We start from the raw sequence: 20,759 nt of genomic DNA on the forward strand, positions 1-20,759 counted from the left end.
ACACACATACGCCTCGAGCTTTGCTGCCGTATAATTCAATGTTTTGCATGGAGACAGAGGTTGGGCAGTCAAACTGATGTTGCGCCTCAGGAGCCGTCTGGCGTAGCCTCTGCCCGTGTCTGCTGGGTGGAATCTGCCAAGGCGACTGGCACAGCCTGTAGCCCCGATAGAGCAAGAAGAAACGTTTGTTTGTCGCCATCCTATCACCACACAGGCAGCTGCAGATAGCACACATTGCAAGTGTGACAGTCTGTGCCTTTAAGCGTACACACAGAAGGGGAAAACAATTTCATGTAAGCCAAAAAGCTTAAGAAGGACACTTGAAAAGACTTTGTGAAAAACATGAAGAACTTCAAATGTTTTCTTTTTCTCTTTAAGTTTACATGAACATAAAATACTAAACCAAGTATCTTAAAAAAAAAAAAAAAAAAATACTACAGTTGGAAAGAAAAATGGAGGACCCAAGAGGAAACAGCTTCCTTCTTTTTTTTTATTGGCTCCCAGGCTTTCCACAGCACTTCTTCTTCCTCTTTTTCTGGACTTCTATGTTCTTTTCTCTTGTGGAAAATATGGAGGGCTCCCTGTCCTGTGATAAAGCTGCAGCCTGAGAGATGGGAAAGAAAGATCCATCACGCTGAAGCGTTGGTTCGCTCTGCCAATCCGCACCACTGAGGGCTGTAACACATACATGCTCCATCCATGCATCATTTACCGAGCTCTTCTCTGCCCAAATAACATGGTTTTGGCGGCACGTTTCTCAAAATCCTAAAGCTCTCTGGCAAATCCTCTGAAAGTCTTCATATGCATCAATTTCTAGGAGTTGCCTTGCGGTTTGTTAAGTTCCCTACTCTGAAGAGCACTCAGACAGTCTAGTCAAAAGCCCCTTGACTCGGTGGTGCCAAATGATAGGGGGGGATATACTTGCTCTTTGTTTGAGGAAGGATAACACTTGAGCTTCATTAAAAAGAAACAATACAGAAAACTGCAAAAATTAATCTTTCTTTTTACATTTCAGTGGTTCTGTTCATGAAATGCCTAAAGGCAGAACTGCTGATATAGAAAATATTACCTGGAAGGTTTCCATTGAGTCTAAGGACAATACCATAGATGTCAAACTGTAAAGGGCATCAGGTCCAGTATATTGCCTGAAAATAGGTTACTTGGGATCTGACAGAGAACAAATATTTCAAAAAGGTCACACATCTCGACTCAGGAAACAATACTGTGATTACACTGCATGATAGCTTTAAAGAGCTGTGTAGTTCTGGAGTCAAGCAGATTTTTTTTTCTTTAAAAAGGGACCTCAAGTGCTCAATTTGAAACATGAATCCCAGAATAAATACCTCACAATGTCAGGTCTGAAACCTCATAAAAAGGCCAACAGCTGCTAAGCTAGCTGGGTCTGAGGCACAGCGGGGTCAGACAGGTTGCTCGCTAGTGTACACATAAACCCAAAAGTGAACAAACAACTGAATCCTAGAAACAATGTAACCTGATCCCAGTGTTACAGTACCATCTGTTGGCATTGTGAACTCAGAGGGTGGTACATTCTGCAGAAGCCGTCTGCATGACCCTCCTGACTGTGATCAATCACACTCCCTTTCTGCACATGTTCATCAAAGCTCCGGGAGGTGCTGATCCCTGACACCTGAAATATTTGCACCAGATCAACCTGCTTAAGGGTTCCCTCTTTTCGGTGGCTTTGAGGGACACAAGAAACAGTCTTATTTTAGGTGCGTCAGGTGAATCCATCAGGTGTTAGCGGAGGAGACCCAGGTGGTGTCTGCAAAGCACCCCCATGCACCTGCTGCCTGTCCTCACCCACCCATTGGAGGGCAGATTCCCAGGATGCCACAGGGCAGCTGCTGACAAGGGCTGCTTTAGATATTTCCTTTGCTTCTATCTACCTCTTCTGCATGTGGGCTCCAGAGGTCAGCTGCAAAGACGTTGGTGGGGGCGGCAGAGGTCAAGGAGTCAGTGAGAGGAGAAAGGGTGGGGGCTGTCGCTATTGGCTGCATGCCTTCAGCAGGAGGCGAGCGTCTCAGTGTACAATTATACACCACGATAATCACTTTCGCAATCTTAAGGCAACCCAAAGCTTGTGCTGTGGAGGTCTCTGCTGATCATGTTACATTCAACGCTGAACCCCCCCCCCCCCCCCCCCAACTCTGCCAGTCACCTCTACTCCACCTGCTGTATTCGTAGATGTAGTTTTATTCCAGAAAATCTGAGCCAAACAATGCATTCTTTCGAGACAGAAAACATGCAAGCGCTTAAATATTTGGACTTAAATTTGGGCTAGGCTTTATACAAACCTGAAAGCTAAGCTGACAAATTTTACAAGCTAAAAACTTTCCTCTCTCGCATGAAACTTCTCTTAACATTTAGCATTCATGATACGTCTTGTCTCACTATGCTCGCAAATGACTGCCCAAGCCATTTCAAGGGAGCTTTAAGAATATTTTATTACTCCTTGGTATTTTCAAGTGTCAAAATATGGTAAATCAAAAAGGGGCTCAATTAGAGGAAATGGTTGAACTCTGTTTTTGAAATCCTGACTTTGCCTTGGAGAAATGAGCAACAAATTGCTCCTTTCAACGCCTCCATGAAGAGACTATGGGGATGCATTTATTCAAGGTTTCAGAGATAGACTTGCAAGACCAGAAAAACATTTCTGCATGTTCTTTGTGCGTTGGTCTAATATGAATAATAAATCCAAGTATGCACGTAAGTTATTATATATTTATTTATTTGTAGACTTGTATTAAACTGGGTGCAGGAAAGGAAGCAGATGGTAGGGGAAAAAAAACTATTTTTAACTTTAATTAAAACTTTGCAATACGTGCAATTTTAGTATTTTTGCCAAGTTTACATCCAGCTGCAGTGAGTGAAATCAGAAAGCATAATTGATACACTTCGGTTGAGGCCGGACATTTGCAAAATTATGCTCTACTGATATATACACTCACACACAATTAGGTCTCTGTTCGACCTGGCTTTTTAACTCAGCGGCTGTGCTCTCTGTTATGACAACATGGTGCGGGGACAGGGTAAACGGTATGCCCATGCATGCTAAAACTTGCATTATATATCGTCATTAAAGGTTTTGGCACAATTACCAAGGTGTATGCTAATGGCTTAAATTACAGGGAGCTGTGTAGAGGACGTGCAGCTTTTTGAGCGACTGCTACAGTAAAACAATCTCACTGTGCTCCAATGCGAGCATCTGAATGCGTCAGTTTTTTAACATATAGCCTCTCCCACTTAGTTATGTCATATTTTCCAAACTTCTCCACACTATAAATGATCAGGGAAAAAATTTAAAGCAGAAGTAAAGACCAGAGTTTAAACTGACACCTAATTAAAAGAGCCAACTTGAGAAGCTTCGCAGAAAAGCCTCATTTAAAAATAAAAATACTGGGAATACACTCTTCACAGAAAAATAAAAATAGAAACTGACAAATGTAACTGTGTTTTCTTATAACAAACATGACTAAAGAGCTGTGGGCAAAAGTGCTAATCAGGTATGAAAAAAATAGCGTTTTTGCATTTTAAACATACACAGAGCACTTATTATCATCTCACACATTTACATCTGGATCTCTAATTGTGCTTTATATTTCACATATTCTGTGTTTATCCACATCTGTAACTATCTTGCCACGCTGACTAATGTGCGGTACAGAAAAACAGATCAGGCTACAAAACAGGGGTGGTTTCCCCACTGGCTCACTGTATTTATGATCTGGACCCTTTTTTATTACTATTACAGAACTCCCTTTCAAACAAGGCCAGCTTCACAAACACGGAAGACTCTAATTCAAAGTGACTTTTCTTTCTTTTTTTAGCCAAATTTACCATTTTCATTGATTTCTTTTGGTTCGACATACGTAAGTTTGACAGATCAACCACGAATGGAAAAAAATGCTGACATTTAGGTTGTAGTACATGTTTATATCCTGTTTATGTCTTTGTGCGTGTGTGTAAAAAAACACTGTCTGCATTTTTGTGTGGAACACAGTGTATTTGTTGCTTTACAAATACATTTGTGGTCACATGTTTTTTAATGGAGTGTAATGAACCCACTCAGGGATCAGATGAAGTCTAATCCAGCTGGTCTTTGGACGTCTGAGGGAGCAGGGTCCAGACAGGTGAAAGCCTGGGTGTTCAGTAACCTAAGCAGGCCAAAAACATAATAGTGACTCCTCTGTAAAAGAGACCTCTGCCTCACTTCACAGTGCTTGTGCTTGACCTCCTTGTTCACTTGAAGTGTCCATTTCCACAACAAGACCTGAACGGGTTGTGTGTGGTTAGACGAAGTACTGTGTAGTGAAATGTAACACTGAATGGCCGGCCGGTTAGCTCTGGTTTCCTGTGTAAAGAAACGCCAGAACTGTGCACGACATCTGAGACAAGCCTCTGAGTTATAAGAAAATTTTATATTATATTTTTATTGGTTTTGTGAAGGAAAAAAATGTTTTCAAAATATTCCATTATTTAATTTGATTTAAAACCAAAGTAAAGTCTTTTAACTCTTAACTCAAATAATTGACAGATTAATTAAAAATGTGTTTGCACAGCTAGATTTAGGAGACAATAAACTCTCATAATAATCCAAACACGTCTATGAAAGTTGGAAAAGGAGAGAAAATCAAGTCACATTGAGGGTTTTGTGTGGTTAAATTTACCTGCAAACTTTTACTTTTTGAGATTTAAGCATACTGGGACTTAAAATAAACTTATCTGGCTTGAACTTAGCTTAACTTAAAATGAGATAAAATATACAAAAATTTAAAGTAAAAAAAAAATTTAAAAAAAATAGGGATGTTTAATAATGGTTTGTTTACCAATATCCAACAACTTTTAATCTCAGATATCGATATCGACCAATACTGATATTTTTGGGGTGAGTTGTGCCAAGCAAACAAAAATATCTCAGACTATACATGACATTGCCTATATTTTGTCATTTTGAATTAGTGGAAACGTAAATGAAGATTTTATTAGACATTATTTGCATTTTGTGTAAAAGTGTTATTTAAAAAGTAAAGACAATAATTTCCAATATTGCATTTTATTGGCCGATATCAGGCACATAATATCAGACATCTCTGATACAAAGTAACGTCTCTTGTATTCAGCTGAAAATAGTTCAAATATGGCGTGAAAGACAAATCAGTTTAACTTTGTTAGAAAGCAACAACAGGCAAACTTCTCTCCATAAATGTGAAATAAAAGTTGTTTTAAATGTTTGATGCCTCTTTAAAATTTAGCTTAAAACCAATTTTGACACACATGTTAATAAATTCTGTCTTGTTTTAGACAACTAAAGACCATTTTGTTTTTGTTCTTCTTTTGACCGGTTACGTCTGTAGCACCTCTTTAGATTCATCGTCTGCACATTTCTTCATGGTGTTTTAGCCTGAACACACCAGCATTTAGATGACGATGATGAGTACGTCGGGTGTGTTTTAAACACTCTCATAGCTTTGATTTCTTTAAAGCTCTCTCACAATAACCGTAAGCTATTTTTCTGAAGTGGTTTATTGCCTTAAAACAAAACAATTGGACCGATTTTCTTGTTTGGACAAGTACATCCAAAGCGCGCACACACACACACACACACACACACACACACACACACACACACACAATAAAAAGAAAAAAAAAAACCATGTGACCTCAACTCAACAGCTTCAAATCAAATCGGAAGCTTCCAAAAAGGCACAAAGCTACCAACAGGAGGACCCTCAGATGTTGCAGAGGCACACAAGATGAACTCCTGCAGAGTGGGCTGCGCTGTTTTAGCCGTTATCTACCCCTCTTTCCAATTCAAGGGTCCTCCTGTTTTAAATAGGCAGCATTAAGATGAACCGACACTAAGGTTTGTCCTTGGAGCGGCGATCCAAATTCCAGAGAATCTTGGCAACTCCTGGGGATAGATGGGACCCTTATGGATATAAAACCCCACAATGGATGAATAGGTAAACAGAAGGGTGTGAAAGAGTGATGGCAAAAAGAGAATGTTCACTCTCAGAGAGGCACAAAGAGGGCGGTGTGTGAGTGGGAGATGGGAGAAAGCCAGAGTTTGAGGGAGGAAGAGGAGGGGGAGTGACAGGGGTATGAGGGGAGTTGTTGGTGAGTAAGAGTAAAAGTTTTGTCTCCAGGCTTTTAGAGGGTGCTGTGTGTAGTGTTAACTCAATCAAAAGGTGAATTATACCTCCTGAGACACTCAGGTAACCTTTCATTATGGCCCTAATCCTTCTTAATAACGGAGCTGCGATGTCGGCAATGCCCCATTAGACAGAGAACCAGTGAGAGGAAGAGCCATTATTCCCCACAGGCCTGTGGAAATGTGAACACACAACACTCATTCACATACTCTCACAGTGACAGATGATATCAATCACAAATTCGACGTGTGCGAGGGAAACGTAGCATACTCTTCCATGAGGAAATAGACATATCAAGGGAGAGTGTGTGTCTCTGTGTGTGTGTGTTTACATGGGATCAGAAAGCACATGCAAACTAAAAATGTCTCTTTACCATTTAAGCTCAACTGTGCCGTGAACTTCTGTGTTGTACTTTCCAATTTGTTTTAAAATAAAAGAAAAAACACTTTTTAATGTGGGTGCCACAAAAGCATTTGAAAAATCTAAATTGTTGACCTAAATATTCTGTTAAATCATTTTATTTCCACAATTTTTAAAGCACACCTAAGGATGAAGGCTTATCTCGAAAGAAAAACCTTGTTTTACAGTGTAAAGTCAGAGATTCCTGCAGTTTAAAGGCTTTAGAGAAGCAGAAATGTGCATAATTTGTAAATTTGTCAAAAGGACAACAAAATGATTTAAGTAAAAAGCCCTGCTTGTTGTGTTAGGGTGCTTAAACACTAGCCGTGAAATAAATTAAGTACAGTTGAAGTGATCAAATGCGACTCAACAAAAAAGTACATTTTTTAGTAATTCTAAAGATTTAAATAACCTGATTTATCCTTGTTTTGTTTCCCAACGTAGCCAAGTTGTAAACTGCGATTCCACTATGGTCCTGACCAAAGCAGCCTGAAGCCAGTCAACCCTTAAATGTGAAACAAAATGAGCTGACTGATAACATCTAAGCAGGCCTGATAGCTTTAATAAATCAACAGGCTGTCCATGGTCCTTATTTCAGCTGCAATTAGGCAACTTCTACATGCTGAGATGTTAAATAAAGATTTTTGAGTTGTGCAGACGTGTCTTATCAGTGATGCACTGGAGGCTAAATAAAAAGTTGGACAAACACAATCTATCATCATGTCAGTCTAATACCAAAAACAATATGTAGACCTAAATAGAGATTTTAATCGAACTTAAAGCACTTTTTCCATGTCTGCATTCAGTCTTGGTTAATTTATCTCAATTACGAACATTTTAACGCAAACATTTTAGCTTAAAAGGGTTCTATTATTATTATTATTATTATTATTATTATTATTATTATTATTATTATTATTATCATTTTATTTAGGTTTTAAGCAATTTATTTAATCGATATTTACCTGTACCACTCGAGTCCGTTGTCATAGTTGCGGTCAAAGAAGTGCGGCTCCGCTCCCACTGCTCTGATGTCCGGATGAACCCGGAGAAACTCCAGCAGAGCCCGGGTTCCTCCTTTCTTCACCCCGATAATGAGCGCCTGTGGCAGCTTCTTGCTCCCCTCCCCGAGCGGACTCAGTTTACCTGCAAACCTGGGCGACACTTTCCTGGAAACAACTAAATCCGGAGGCGGCAACATTAAAGACTCGTCGGGAAGCTCCACAACCTTCCGCGCGCGCTCATCCGCGAGAACCCGTGAGACGCGCCTGGCGGCCCCGTAGCCCATCAGCTCCGACCCGGCTCCGGTCCATTCGTACACGAGTCTCTTGGTCCTCATCGGACTGAAGTCGTCGGAAAGCCTCGCAGCCCGATAGGAGGAGGCTGTGACTGGTGAGGGCAAGGTGCACCGGTCGGTGAGGAGGTGCAGGAGGATAAGAGGGGCGAGGAAGCAGCACAGCATGACCGCTGCTTTCCTGAAGGTGCCTCGCGACCAGGGGTCCAGTTTATGGATGCGGCTAAAAGCCATACCGGTCCCTGGGTGGTCGGTGCAGGAGCCACAGCCATGCTAAGCGGACATCACCGAGTCTTCTTGCCATGAAAGGACTGAGTTTTCACCCACTGTGTGCTGTGGAACACAACTCCTCTTTAAATACCTTATGGTGCCCAAAGAGAACAGGTGAGGAAGAGCGCTCTTTGAAAGAACCAAAAATAAAACCTTACAGCTGCTGTTAGGCAGTTGACAGCAATTTAAGCACTCAGGTAACTCTGCCTTCACTTGCTGGATGGAGGATGCCACAGTCACCAGTCGCACGTGTATAGAGTTGTAAACTTGTCTAGCACGTCAAGTTTGTTGATAGACACCCCTCTGTCCAATAGGATGAAGGGGGGAGAAGGCAAGAGCCAATGATATTTGAGGTGGGTGGTGACGCTGATGTGCCATCACTGCCAACTTTGAAGCAGTATGAAATGTTTTAATTATGTGTGGGGGAATATGACTGAAATAGTAATACAAAAGTTGATATTAACACAGCTGCAAATATGTTCAGCACTGACATATATACACATTTCAGTAAAGTGATGTATTTTCTTTATTTAAGCAAATTAGCATCTTATTTGAGGTTCAAATTTGCACATATTCAGCAGCTTACACAACAGTACAATGTACTTCCCCATGTTGAAAATCACATAGAACCAAACCTAAAAATACCAACCCAGGCAGAAGCTTCAGACACGCTTACAACAGTATTTTTTTTATAGATGTTTATTAGGTTCATCATCCAAAATTAGCCACCATAGCAGCACAGCAGCTTATTTCTGCTACTGAGGCGGGGGGTCATGCAGCCTCTCAAAGGCCACCAAAGACGACAGCCTTTGCCTCAAACTGCTTTTTATGACACAGAGAGGAACAAAAAAGTGAAATAATGATAGCGGGGCATATTATTTCTTTACAAGTGAACAAGAACAGAACCAAATGTTTCACATCTGCTCCTGCATTTCGACTATTAGCATGAGAATGTGCAAGCAGTGCTTCAATGCTGCACAGCTCACTGCACGGGAAAGCGGATGGAGACCTCAACAGCGGGCTGTATTGCCGCTGCCAGATGTCCCCCATGTTGTCGAGACAATACAAGGGGGTGTCCCACATTTAACAAATCACACCCCGTGTCTTTTCTCTGTGTCCTGACACTGAGGAGATGTTCAGCCCTCTCAAACCAACCATGATGACACTCAACATTCCCTCACAGAGGTCAAATGACTTCAGATCCCCAAAATAATGAGGCCTTAAAATGTTGGGTTGGATTGAATCATTTTCTTATTAAATATTGAATAAGTTTGTAAAATTGCTGTTAGCACACATATAATTCGCATTGCTATTAAAGGGTCATTCCCGCTTCATTGTTTTGCTGGTTTCTAATCCGTCGGTCGAGACTCAGAGGTCAAGAGATAAACCCGAGGGCTCAGACATGATTAATGGGAAACTAGAGAATGCAAAGTACTATTTGTGCAAAAAGAAATGTGTTTTTATTTCTGATTTTTGGAGTATTACATTTTAAAAACTTTCACCCAAATAGAGAGAAACAGCATAGACATGACAATTAGATACGAAACTACAAGCTAAAATGCTGTACTTTAAATATCACTTAAAGGAAGTTTTAGAGTATCAATGAAAGACTAAATTTTACACAAAGTCTATGAAAGCTAGACAAGCTCTGGGCATATTTTCAGATATAAAAAAAAAACATCTAATGACACAAAACCAACATAAATGAAGAATTGCTTCACATCATTAAGCTACTTTTGCAGATTTCTATGTCTAAGAACTTCTAGAAATCTAAAAAAAAATGTGTTTGCAGGGTCAAAAAAGTTCTGTTATTGTGCCTGAGTAAATAGCAATAAAACACTTACGGATTGTAACATTTGTATCCATGCCTGTATTTTTGCACATATTAACAGATGATAACGTGCTAACGATGAATGCATGCATATCATTTTGATCCCCTTGGGCAACAAATTAAATTCTCAACATTTTTTGCCCTAAAATAAACCTTAAGTCTTGCTTTGTAAACATTCAGATCTAAACTCCTTTTAGCTGAAAATAAAAACGTTATCCTTTTTATCCTTTCATTTTTTTTATAGGTAAATGAATAATCTTTTCATCCCTCATAATGGTTAAAAGTGCTTTAAGGGTTAAGAACTTTGGTATTAATAGCAAATTAATTTAAGAGAATGACATCAAATTGCCGCTGGAAGTTCTTTAGATATGAACGGCTTATTAAATTATGTGGTTTCTCAGTTTGCTTTTTTTTTCTTCTCATTTTTAAAAAACTTCTATCTAAATTACAGACAGACTTACATCAACATTTCACCAGTGGTGAGACATGCCCAAACGTAGATGTAATTTAGTTTTTATGTAGATCCTGATGTGGAACCAGGATTTTTTTTTTCCTTCGGTCAGGCTTGGCGGAGACACAGTCTCAGCCTGCTCTTGTTACGGATTCATTAAAGAAGCATTTTAATGTTTCACTTAGTTTTATATACCAGTGTGTGGTTTAAACCTAAAGCAATGGGTCATGGTGCGAATGATCCAATGCTTCAAATAAAAGTAAATTTATAATTCTCTCAAAAATATCCAGAAACATAAATACAGATTCAAAATGTTATCATTGTACCGCAGTAGGTCACATTAAACAAAATGGTTTGAAAAAATTAATTTTAATTGACTCTGTTTATAATCTGTACACATTAAATCCCTAATGAAGGTCATCATTTCGACAAAATACTCTGGGAACCTCTGATAAAGATCATTGAGTAGTTTAATAACACTGTTGTCATCAGTGGCATCAGGGACTCTAAAACCGGGGCGTGCCTTTGCACAGTGTTTGTGCTGTGACACACACTTCCTTTTGCAAAAAAACAGCATTTAGTGTGTAATTACACACCCAGACATGGGTGCTTTTAGAAAAATGTGCAAGCAGTCTAAAGGGCATGTAAAAACGTAATTCGGCTTTCATCTTCACCGTTTATCCAAATTGCAGCACTATGGTTACACTGACGCAGCCTTTTTGGAATCTTGGATACAGAGCTGGGGTTTTTAGGTTTAAAGGGGAGTACAAACACAAACTGTTTATTATCCTTTGACAATATTGTTGCATTTTACTTTGCATAATGAGCAAATTCTCAAGGAATGTCGTGGGAAAGCGAGCTCCTTCCAAAGCAAACCCAAATAAGGATCAGCTGAATTATCTGCGTCCGACTTGTTGTTTCACAGAAATGTATGAACCATCCGTAAAACTTGTGTGTTAGCGCTCTCCAATGCACCATCAACAGTGAGAATATAGTCATGCAGGAACTGTTTCCACTGCTGAGCTGGCCAAGTTGTTAGACTGTGTGTCTCAGCCATGCACATAATCTCCAGACAGGTTTATGAACTGAGGTTTGGGAGCTGCCAGTTTAGAGGAGACATCTTTACTGCCAATATTATTGCTTGACATCTCTCGACCTGAGACAAATGATGATAAAAAAGTATTCTTTAAAAAATCCAACGTTAGTTTCAATTTTTCTTATTAAAGATTTTGTGACTTTTTTTTTTTTTTTTTTTTTTTTTTGCTTTTATGGCAAATAAATTGCACAACCTGCTTAAAACCAAAGTTGCACCTTAAAATGCATTTATACATATTTGACCAAATGTTCATGGGGTGTACGTGGTAAGGAACAGTAAAAACTGTTTTACGCTTGGAAATTGCATGGGTGTAATTTATGACATGTTCCATTCTTGAGCCACGATGAGCGTCACAAATTTCCACACAAGCAGAACGCCTTGGCTCCCAACGCACTGCCTCCGAAAACCACCTCGTGTTGAATTCAATTGAAATGAAATTACCCACTGAGGAGCTCAGTTAGGTAGAATCTCTAGGAATATACTGCCCAGTCGTGTAAAATGTTAGTGTAATTTTCACTTGGTTTATGTTCCATCAGACTTTCTGAAAAACCCTTTTCTTAGGCAGCGTACTTAGAGAAAAGCCCCCTTCTAAGTACACACAACCTGTTTATGACATTTCGGTGCACATGCAAACTTCAAGCACTATGTTTGCACATGTGTATTAGTGTGTTAGTGGTGACTCAGTGTTTAACTAAAACAGGGTGTTTTTTTTTTTGGTTTTTTTTTTTCTTACCCTCTCTCTTTTGCAAGAGGAAATATACTCGTTCTATATACACAGCTGTTGGCCATTCATCGAGGTTGGGCTCTTCTGCTCTGTTGGCAAGCCATGCACTGAGCAGGAAGGGCTTCTATTGAGCACGGAAACCCAAATAAATTGTCCTCTTAATCAGATTAATGCTCATCTGAAGTGGGCTGTTTCTCTGAATAGTCTCAAATGTCAACATACGTCCAATTTGAATAAAGCACACTGACTCTCCATTCATCAAAGCTTTTTCTCTCGATTTCTGTTTGCTGGTGTGCAAGAAAAGGAGGAGATAACCTCTAATTATGTGCTATCTGTCTGTCTTTAAATGACAAGGCCTTGTAGTGGTTTTTAGACGTTACAGTGTTTCTTAAGAATTGAAATGTAAACTGTCCGGCGATTTAACGTTAAATAACCTTGGAGCTTATGCGTAGGTTTTGAAGTGTTCAGTATAAAATGAGTCACACGGCAGCTTTTGTTTCATTACTGTCGCATTCCTTCCTCCAAGAGGCAGCAGGATGCAGCTGACTATCCGAAGGGCAGGCATGGGAAGCGAAGGAAGGGGAGGAGGGGTCCTGTTAGGGTTGTGTATCCATCTCTGTAGGCCAGTTTTAGTTTTTAAGACAAGCTGGTGTGGGTACAGAAAGGTTAATTGCACATATGGATGGCTACTGGGAGAACAATCTTCCAAATTGCTTTCCAAATCTGTTAACTGATTCTAAGCTCATGTCTTGGTAGCAATAGGAAGTTTTACATTCTGGACCCTTCCTGAGATAATCATCACTTAAAACCCATGGGGTCTTTGTCAAGTATTTACTTATTAGATTTAAAAAGAAATAATTAAAATTCAGAGATAAAAGTATGAGGCAAGATCAGGATTGTGTGGATGGGGCAGTGGCCTCATAACTACCCAAAAACCGTAATTACATGCCATCAGATTTTGATTTAAACACTGATAATCCCGCTGATACAAAGATATACACATTATTTTTATTAACCGAGCCTTCCCTGATCCACAAGGTGGAAAAAAAAAAGACAAATTCAAGAGTCTTAATCAGTAAATAGCCTAAATAGTTATAACTGTGGCAAAATATTCTCTGCAAGACTCGGTGTAAGAAGATAATTTAGAGAATGTGTTTATTTTGTAGTGTAGGCATTGAAAGTCCACCCTGGACTTTCCTAGCCTGCAGGACAAGATGATAGCATCATTAAAGAAAGACTCAGTGAGTCCGGAAACAAATGCGCACCACGTTAACCTTTTGACCCTGCGTTGTTTTTGGGATGAGGCCAAAATGTGGAGATTGTGTGGCGTGATAAGGGATTGATTTTGGCGTCCAAATGACCGGCGCAGATGATGCGTCACATGTGAGCCCATTAGAGCGCTGCTGGACAGCATCGTGCTGTGTTCATTAAAAAGCAATATGTGGAAGTCTGATCTGCCATTTCCTGCAGATAACTATCAGCTCATACATCCAAGAGAGACAGCTAGGCTGTGGCTTGTTTTAGCCACCGCGGCGCAGGATAATCACGAGGCATACATCCACCAATTGTGATTAGGAATTAATCGTGCTGTTAAGTGAGGCTGGAATTGTTTGGGATGTGAGGGGTAAGGGTGAGCGATTCAGGCAGAATCGCATGCTGTCCTAAAGCGTTGATGGAGCCCAAGCGAAGTCAATTAAAGCAATCATTTGGCGAATCCAGTGCTGCAGCAGCGTTATAGTATTTCTGTGGCGCTTCTGCTGTACTGAATGCTCTTTACTTAATGTATTATAGTATATTCAGAGCAGTGACTGCCTTTGTTTTGGTACATGTTCATAATTCATGTGAAATAACCAAAGTAGCAGCCTCACAAGCCATTTGGAAAGTTTTATTAGCTAGCACTGAATACAGCATAATATGCTTTTAAAGCATGCCGCACAACCACAACTGGGCTTCATTCACTTCTTTGATGTTATTATAGTAATCAGACCAGTATAAAACAGCTTCCCAGAGTGTGATGTTGCACACAAAGTGAACATCACACACCGATAATGATCTTCTCACCTGTTTTCTTTGAAAAGGAAATATATCCCAGTTGTGACACTTTAACTGGGCTTTTTTGTGGTCTTCATCCCACACTGAGGTGCGAGTCTGCTCTAGTCTTAACACTGATGGACACGAGAGAGTTTGGGCCGACATCCAAGACAAACACGGCTGTCACTTTGTGTGATTATTGCACACCGTTAGAATAATCCCTTTGAGAGCAGATCAGAGGATGGCTGCTTGTTGTCACGGTTAGGAAACGTGACGGTGTGCAGCGTGATGTATGGAAACGAGCTCTTCTTGGACATCCCAGCCCACCCTCTTTTACTTTAACAAAGCTTCAACTGGTGTATGAGCAGAGAACCAGTGAGATACAAGACTGCAATGCTGAATGTAGTGGATATTGGCTTACTTCTGGTGAGGAATGGGCTGCTCATGGCAAATGGGGGATTGAAGTTACTGAGGAATGAGTTGATCACTCCAACATTTCTATATCAACTCAAAGCTTTAATGATTGTCATGTTGAAGACATACTTTTGGCCTCAGGTGAATCCAAACTGGAAAATAACCCTTTGAAAACACCTGAGAATGGTCCTCCCTGTCAAAGAGGTCATGAGAACTAGGATGACAGGTAGTGAGAATGAACTTATGACTATATTTGATATGACATCTAAACGGCTCGGCTTACCTTTAAGGTCACCACCAAACGTCCTGAGGGGCATGAGGAAGGCTTCACTCAGCAGGTCTTTAGAAGTGTTCTTACTACAAATGGCAGAAAACTAAAGTAATTGCCTCAAACAAAAACCTGTTAAAAAGTATCATAATGGTGATTAGACAGTAAATCAAATGCGACTATTTAATCATCATGCCACTTTCGACAAAACTCTAAGCTAATTCTGTATAAACTCACACTATATGTGACTTAACAGGGGAAATTTAAAAGGAAATATTGTTTAGTAGTAATATTTCTTAGTCAGTAATACAACAAAGTTGCCAGAGCAGATAAATCTGCTTTGAATCCTTCATGCGTCGGTGAGGAGTTAGCCTTTATCTCCACACCAGCGGTATTTACATCAGAGAAGATCTTCTCTGGTCAGACAGAAAAGTTCTAATGAACTCCACTTGTTTATGTCAGAGACTTACCCAGGGATGCCTCTTGAAATAATCTCAGCCTCTGGCAATTTACTGACTTCTTTTTTTTTTCCAGACACCTCAGAAGTCTAATTAAATTTCTGCCTTTGAAGACCTGTTAATAAGGCCTGAGGCAATACTTGTTGGATGCAGCACATAATCAAAAGGCAGTGACAAGCTTGTGTTTGCAGCGTTCTTACCTGTTTGCCGTCACAGCTCTAAAATTATTGTTTTGATTTTTGAAATATAGCAATTTCTGTCAGTCACAGTGCTATTAAAGTATTGCTGCTTCCCAAGAATTCAGGCCTTTAAAAACTCGGTAATTGTTTCCATTTAAGCAGTGGTTATGTCATCACGCATCAGGACTACTGATTCGCCTAAGAACAGCTTTCAGATGAAGGTTTGACTCAGAAACCTCAGAGCTCTGCTACCTGTTGGAACAAGAGATTCAGGAAACTACTCGATACAGCGTTGCTACTTACATTCTTGTAGATGTGTGGGGTTTTTTTTTTGGTTTTTTATTTTAGCCCCCAAAAATGGAATATTTTTTTTATCAACAGACCCACAAGAATTGCTGAAAAGAAGACACATAATCCACATTCTTGTTCAGAGAAATGAATTCATGAGAGTACAGCTCAGTTTTCATCTGGCTGAAGTTTATTTTTGGCTAAAGTAATGTTTGTGAAGGCCTTCAGCATTTAAATAATATTTAGCTTCTATAGAAGGTTGATACGACTGATTATGGTTTCTTACATTGTGTATTTGTGCAACTACAAAAAAAGTTTTTCATCTTAGAAGGACACTTCCAAAGTGCAGAAAGCCCCTGTTATTATAAGGAAGCTGTCAGTCTTTAAATTCACAAGACGTTTCAGTTCACTTGTATCAAAACAAATGGGTAAAACAAAAATGCCATATTTTCATGATTGTTTAAATCTCAATTTCCATCATTTGGACCACATCAAAAACAGCTAGCTTTTAGTTCTGCTACCAATATATATCTCACAGTGCTTAGTTGCATAACCACTATTTGACCAATAAACCTCTCTGGACATCAACTCCCTGGACACAGCCCCATTACATCACGCTGCTGCAACCACTATTCGGTCTTAAGATACTTAATGAAGTGGTCAGTAATTTGAATGAAACAGTTTGTTAACATTTCAGCACGGTTTAAAATAGCAGTGGCATTTAATTAACAAGACGGCATCAGTTTACTCACAACAGTTATATGTATGTAAAAGCTCCTATATTCCAAAGTAAATGTTAATAAAAAGGTGTTTGTTAAACGCCTCTATATGAAGCATTCTGACCAATAGTCAGTCATAGAATCAAACTGGGAAAATGAAAATGAAGTCATGGTTGGTAACAGTTCACTGTTGTATGAAACCAAATTTACAGGACCACTCCTCAGTGCCTGTGATCTTTGTTCATGGAAGTACCTCTGGCATTCCTTTCCTCTGCACCGTCATTTTTCAGACCCAACCCATACCAATAAAACTTCATCAATGGCTCATCAAATGAAATCTTTTTTTAAAATGGAAAAGCAATTAAACAGATTGCTGTTGATGGTAGCCAAGACATTTCATTGTTAGTTCATTGGACAATCATACAAAAGTAAACTTAAGGTTTAGTTTTAACAAAAAAAAAGAAAAAAAAAGACTGATTAAAAAATTATTGCGCCCTTTCTTATGCAACAGGACTGTTTGTGTTGCAGTATCATCTATGACTGGAATTCAATATGGCTTGAAAAGAACATTGCACCGTATCTTTAGTATCGTCTGTCCATCAACCTGTTCATGTTTACCTCACATCTCAGTCTCGGTGTATGACACTTGGCTCTAGGCTGCATAAACAATGACAAAGGAAACAATCACTGCTGCAGTCACAAGTACTGCATGCATTCAACTTTGAAAAGACATTCAGTTTGTCAAGTTTATTAGGAAGAAAACAGTACACTGATACGGGTGAGGTGATACCGCTGCATCTAAAATCCAAAAACATGATTTCAGAGGAAGTGAATAGACAGCGTTGGATCTGACTCAAGTAGAGCTTCCTTTACAGATTTTTGTAAAATAAAAGCAATCTTTGTAAAATTTCGACAAGCCACAATTGCGATTTGCAAGTGTTACCATTGGACAGTAGTGAGCACATAAGCACAAGCTCGTCAGCGAGACCAGTTTTTATGAGAATTGCGGCATATTGCAGGGTTTTCTTCTTGCTGCAGAGAATTTGCCAACGACTTTTGGAAGCCCCTCTTCTCCATTTCCTTTTCTAATTTACTGTAAAAGTTTGCTGCTTTTTTCCCCCTATACTGCTCCATCTTTACTGGAAACGAACCAGTCACGTAACCCATGATGTCATGTCCAGGGTAGGGCTGCAACTAACAATGATTTTAATAGTCGACTAGTCACCGACTATTGAAAGAATTAGTTGACTAGTTGGATCATTTTTTTGTTTAATTTAGTATGAGGCTGCTTTAATTATGTGACAAATGATAAAAAACAGAAGAAAGATGGGTACTTAAACAAAAAATGTCTCTTTTAATCAACTTTGCTGCTTAAAGGCAGATTTCCAAAAAGTAAACAAAATTGTCCAGCATTGTAAAACCACATGGCAGGAACCAGTGCTCAGTCTGCTAGTTAGCATAGAAGGAAATCTTTCCAAGATGAGTCAGACTCCGTTTCATTTAAATACCTGACATGCTTCATCTTTAATTGCTCATGCATCACCGATGTGCTGCCATGATAAGCAAGGTCTGCTTTCCAAACTTGCAGGACATCTTTCTGTTTCCCTTGTCCAGGCTTAAATGTTCCCAAACTTGAGATATTTTGGTACACACCGTTGTTGTGGACGCCACCATTTCTGTACACATTACCACCCAGCAGAGACGCTGTTGCACATGTGTGAGACTCGGCAGAGATTATGATGAAGTAAAATGCCTCGCTCTGTCGGAAAAAAGCGTCTGGCAACAATACTCGACAAGGAATTCATTGTCGACTACTTTTACTGTCGATTTTTGTTGACATCAACGAATTGTTGCAGCCTTAGTCCAGGGATGTGTAAATGCTGTGTTTTTGCAACACTTTTGTGATATACAAAAGAAATGTTTTACGTTACGTTTTCTTACCAAAACATAAAAAAACCTTATGACAGCATAAAAATTTTTTAGTGATATTTAAGAGGTGTTTTTAATTGTAGGTGTCCTCATTATCATTTTTAATTTAATGTTTAGCTTTTGCGCAGTTCCAGGGGTAATGAAAATGCAGCTAGAGTTGTAACATTTCATGTCATAAATCCTGTAAATGGTGCTCACCTGTTGGAATCTGTTCCACAGTTTTCGACTCATAATTGTGTGAAACTGTGCAGACTATTAATCACTTACTAAGACTAACTAAAGACCTTTTGGAATTTCTGTCGACAGCTAATTATCCTATATTGACTCTTCTGCTTCTGTGATAGTGTCTTCTTTGTTAAATCAGAATGCTCAAAAATGGCCTGAGATCCATCAGCACCAGGCAGAATGCAGACAAGTATTTACACAACAGAAACATTTGTGCATATGCTGGGAAAGCGACATTCATTCAGAGTTCTCCCCATCTGGACACCCACCCACACCGATCAGAGCAGAGACAGATGTGACTGCACTGACATTTGAAACAGAAACACATCTGGGCCAATAGTTGCTGAAGGTATGCGGAATTTCCCCGGAGTGCTCACCTCAGCAGTCCAAACGCAGCGCTCTCCCCCACCTACAACGGAGCTCCGGTACGAAGGTTATCTGCACATATGAAGGTGCTGCATTCTTATATGCACACCTCACCTCAAACAGACCAAAGGGAAACGCTGACGAGCTGCCAAAGAAGGGAAAATGAGAAGAAAACATGATTTCATAACTCTCCTAATCATTTTTTCTACTTACAGGATGACAGGAGTGACAAAAAAATGAAAGCCTGGCCAAGGCTGCATTAACTCCTCTTCACATGTAATTCATATGTAATGAGGATGAGGAATGCAGATATATGATAGGAGTGAGTTCCATCTTTTTTCCTTATTAGCGGGAGCATTTAGATGCTTCTATAGTTTAGAAACGATTAATAAAATTACATGCAACGAATACCTAATATCTGCGCTGTGTAGGAAACCAGCAAAAGCAGATCATTTACCAACCTCCTTTTTTTTTTTCTTTTAATTGACACCTTACAACTGTGAGAAGTCTATTTAACTTAGAGACTGAAAAAAGCTATCATTTAATGGGAAAAAAAAATCCTTGCCAGTGCTGCAACTGCACTGTACGTCACCTTTGCCCCCCATCACAATGTCAGCACAACCTCATTTCCAAGTGCAGATAGGAGAGATAGGGCAAACACCTCTGCCGCCACGATTTGACACAACTAATTTCAACTTGGTCTTTTATGGAAGCCTGGAATACATTACCTCACCAGAACACAATAATAATGGAGGAGCATCAATCAAACCGGCCCTGTGCATACATTGTGTAATAAAGCTTATCTCTGGGTGACACAGTCTGTCTGACTCAGCCTGCCAGCCAAAATTAAACTATATGTGAGCTCTGCCATCAGGCGCTGGTTAACACTGCATAAATATGCAGTTTAAGAGTCAATGACATTTTAATAAGGTAAAGCTGACAGCTTATGGCTCACACACAAACAGCTAGTTGTTTCCAGAACACCAGAATTAAAAGGAAAAAAAAAGGAGAGAAAGAAAATAGACAAGCATGGAGGCCGTGTCTACATAGACCCACGTTGTGAGAAAGAATGTTGTTTCTCTGAATATGTATACCCCCCTCAGCTGTCAGCACGCACCTCCAAATTGTAAGGAATTGGTACCTGCCTCCCCCTGTCAAATGTTTCAATAATACTTTCCAGGCGTTAACTGGCTTCAGCTGCTTGTGAACTGCTTTGGCTCTCATCTCCACTTTCCACATTATTTAAAAGGGGCCTTTTTGTTGATGTATGGTTCCAAACTTGTTTTGCTGACCGTTCTTACTGGCATCTCTCAAAGTCCCCTTTGTGTTGCAGTTGAGGCAATGTGACATCATGTTTCCCAGACACCTGGGAAATCCTGGGGCTTATGTCAGATTGTGTTTGGACGAGACTTTTCATAGCAAATTGCACATCCGCTGTATTTGGTGACGCCTGCTATTTGCTAGCCATGATTAACGGTGGCGGGAGTTGGACATCAGGACTTTAGAGAGAGACAAGACTGATTTGTCAGCTGCAACATTAAACTGCACAAGGATAACCGATGTCATTTGTGCTTTCCATTGACTGTATAAAAAGAGATAGACGGAGCCTCCGTGACGTCACCTGTACGTTTCTGAAGAACTAAA

The 20,759-nt window shown here is 39.8% G+C and overlaps 1 protein-coding gene across 1 annotated transcript in view; it reads right to left on the minus strand.

The window, feature by feature from the left end:
- LOC306771200 (heparan sulfate glucosamine 3-O-sulfotransferase 3A1-like) overlaps positions 1–8,133 on the minus strand; it is a gene marked incomplete at its 3' end in the record, with an annotated part of 36,222 nt that extends 28,089 nt beyond the window's left edge. Inside the window, exon 1 of the mRNA XM_079260307.1 lies at positions 7,538–8,133. Coding sequence (XP_079116433.1) covers positions 7,538–8,100 — 563 coding nt within the window. The 5' untranslated portion in view covers positions 8,101–8,133. The remainder of the gene's footprint in view (positions 1–7,537) is intronic.
- Between the last annotated feature and the right edge of the window lie 12,626 nt (positions 8,134–20,759).

Source organism: Telmatherina bonti (genome assembly GCF_933228915.1).
Source record: "Telmatherina bonti genome assembly, chromosome: 21".
Lineage (NCBI taxonomy): Eukaryota > Metazoa > Chordata > Actinopteri > Atheriniformes > Telmatherinidae > Telmatherina > Telmatherina bonti.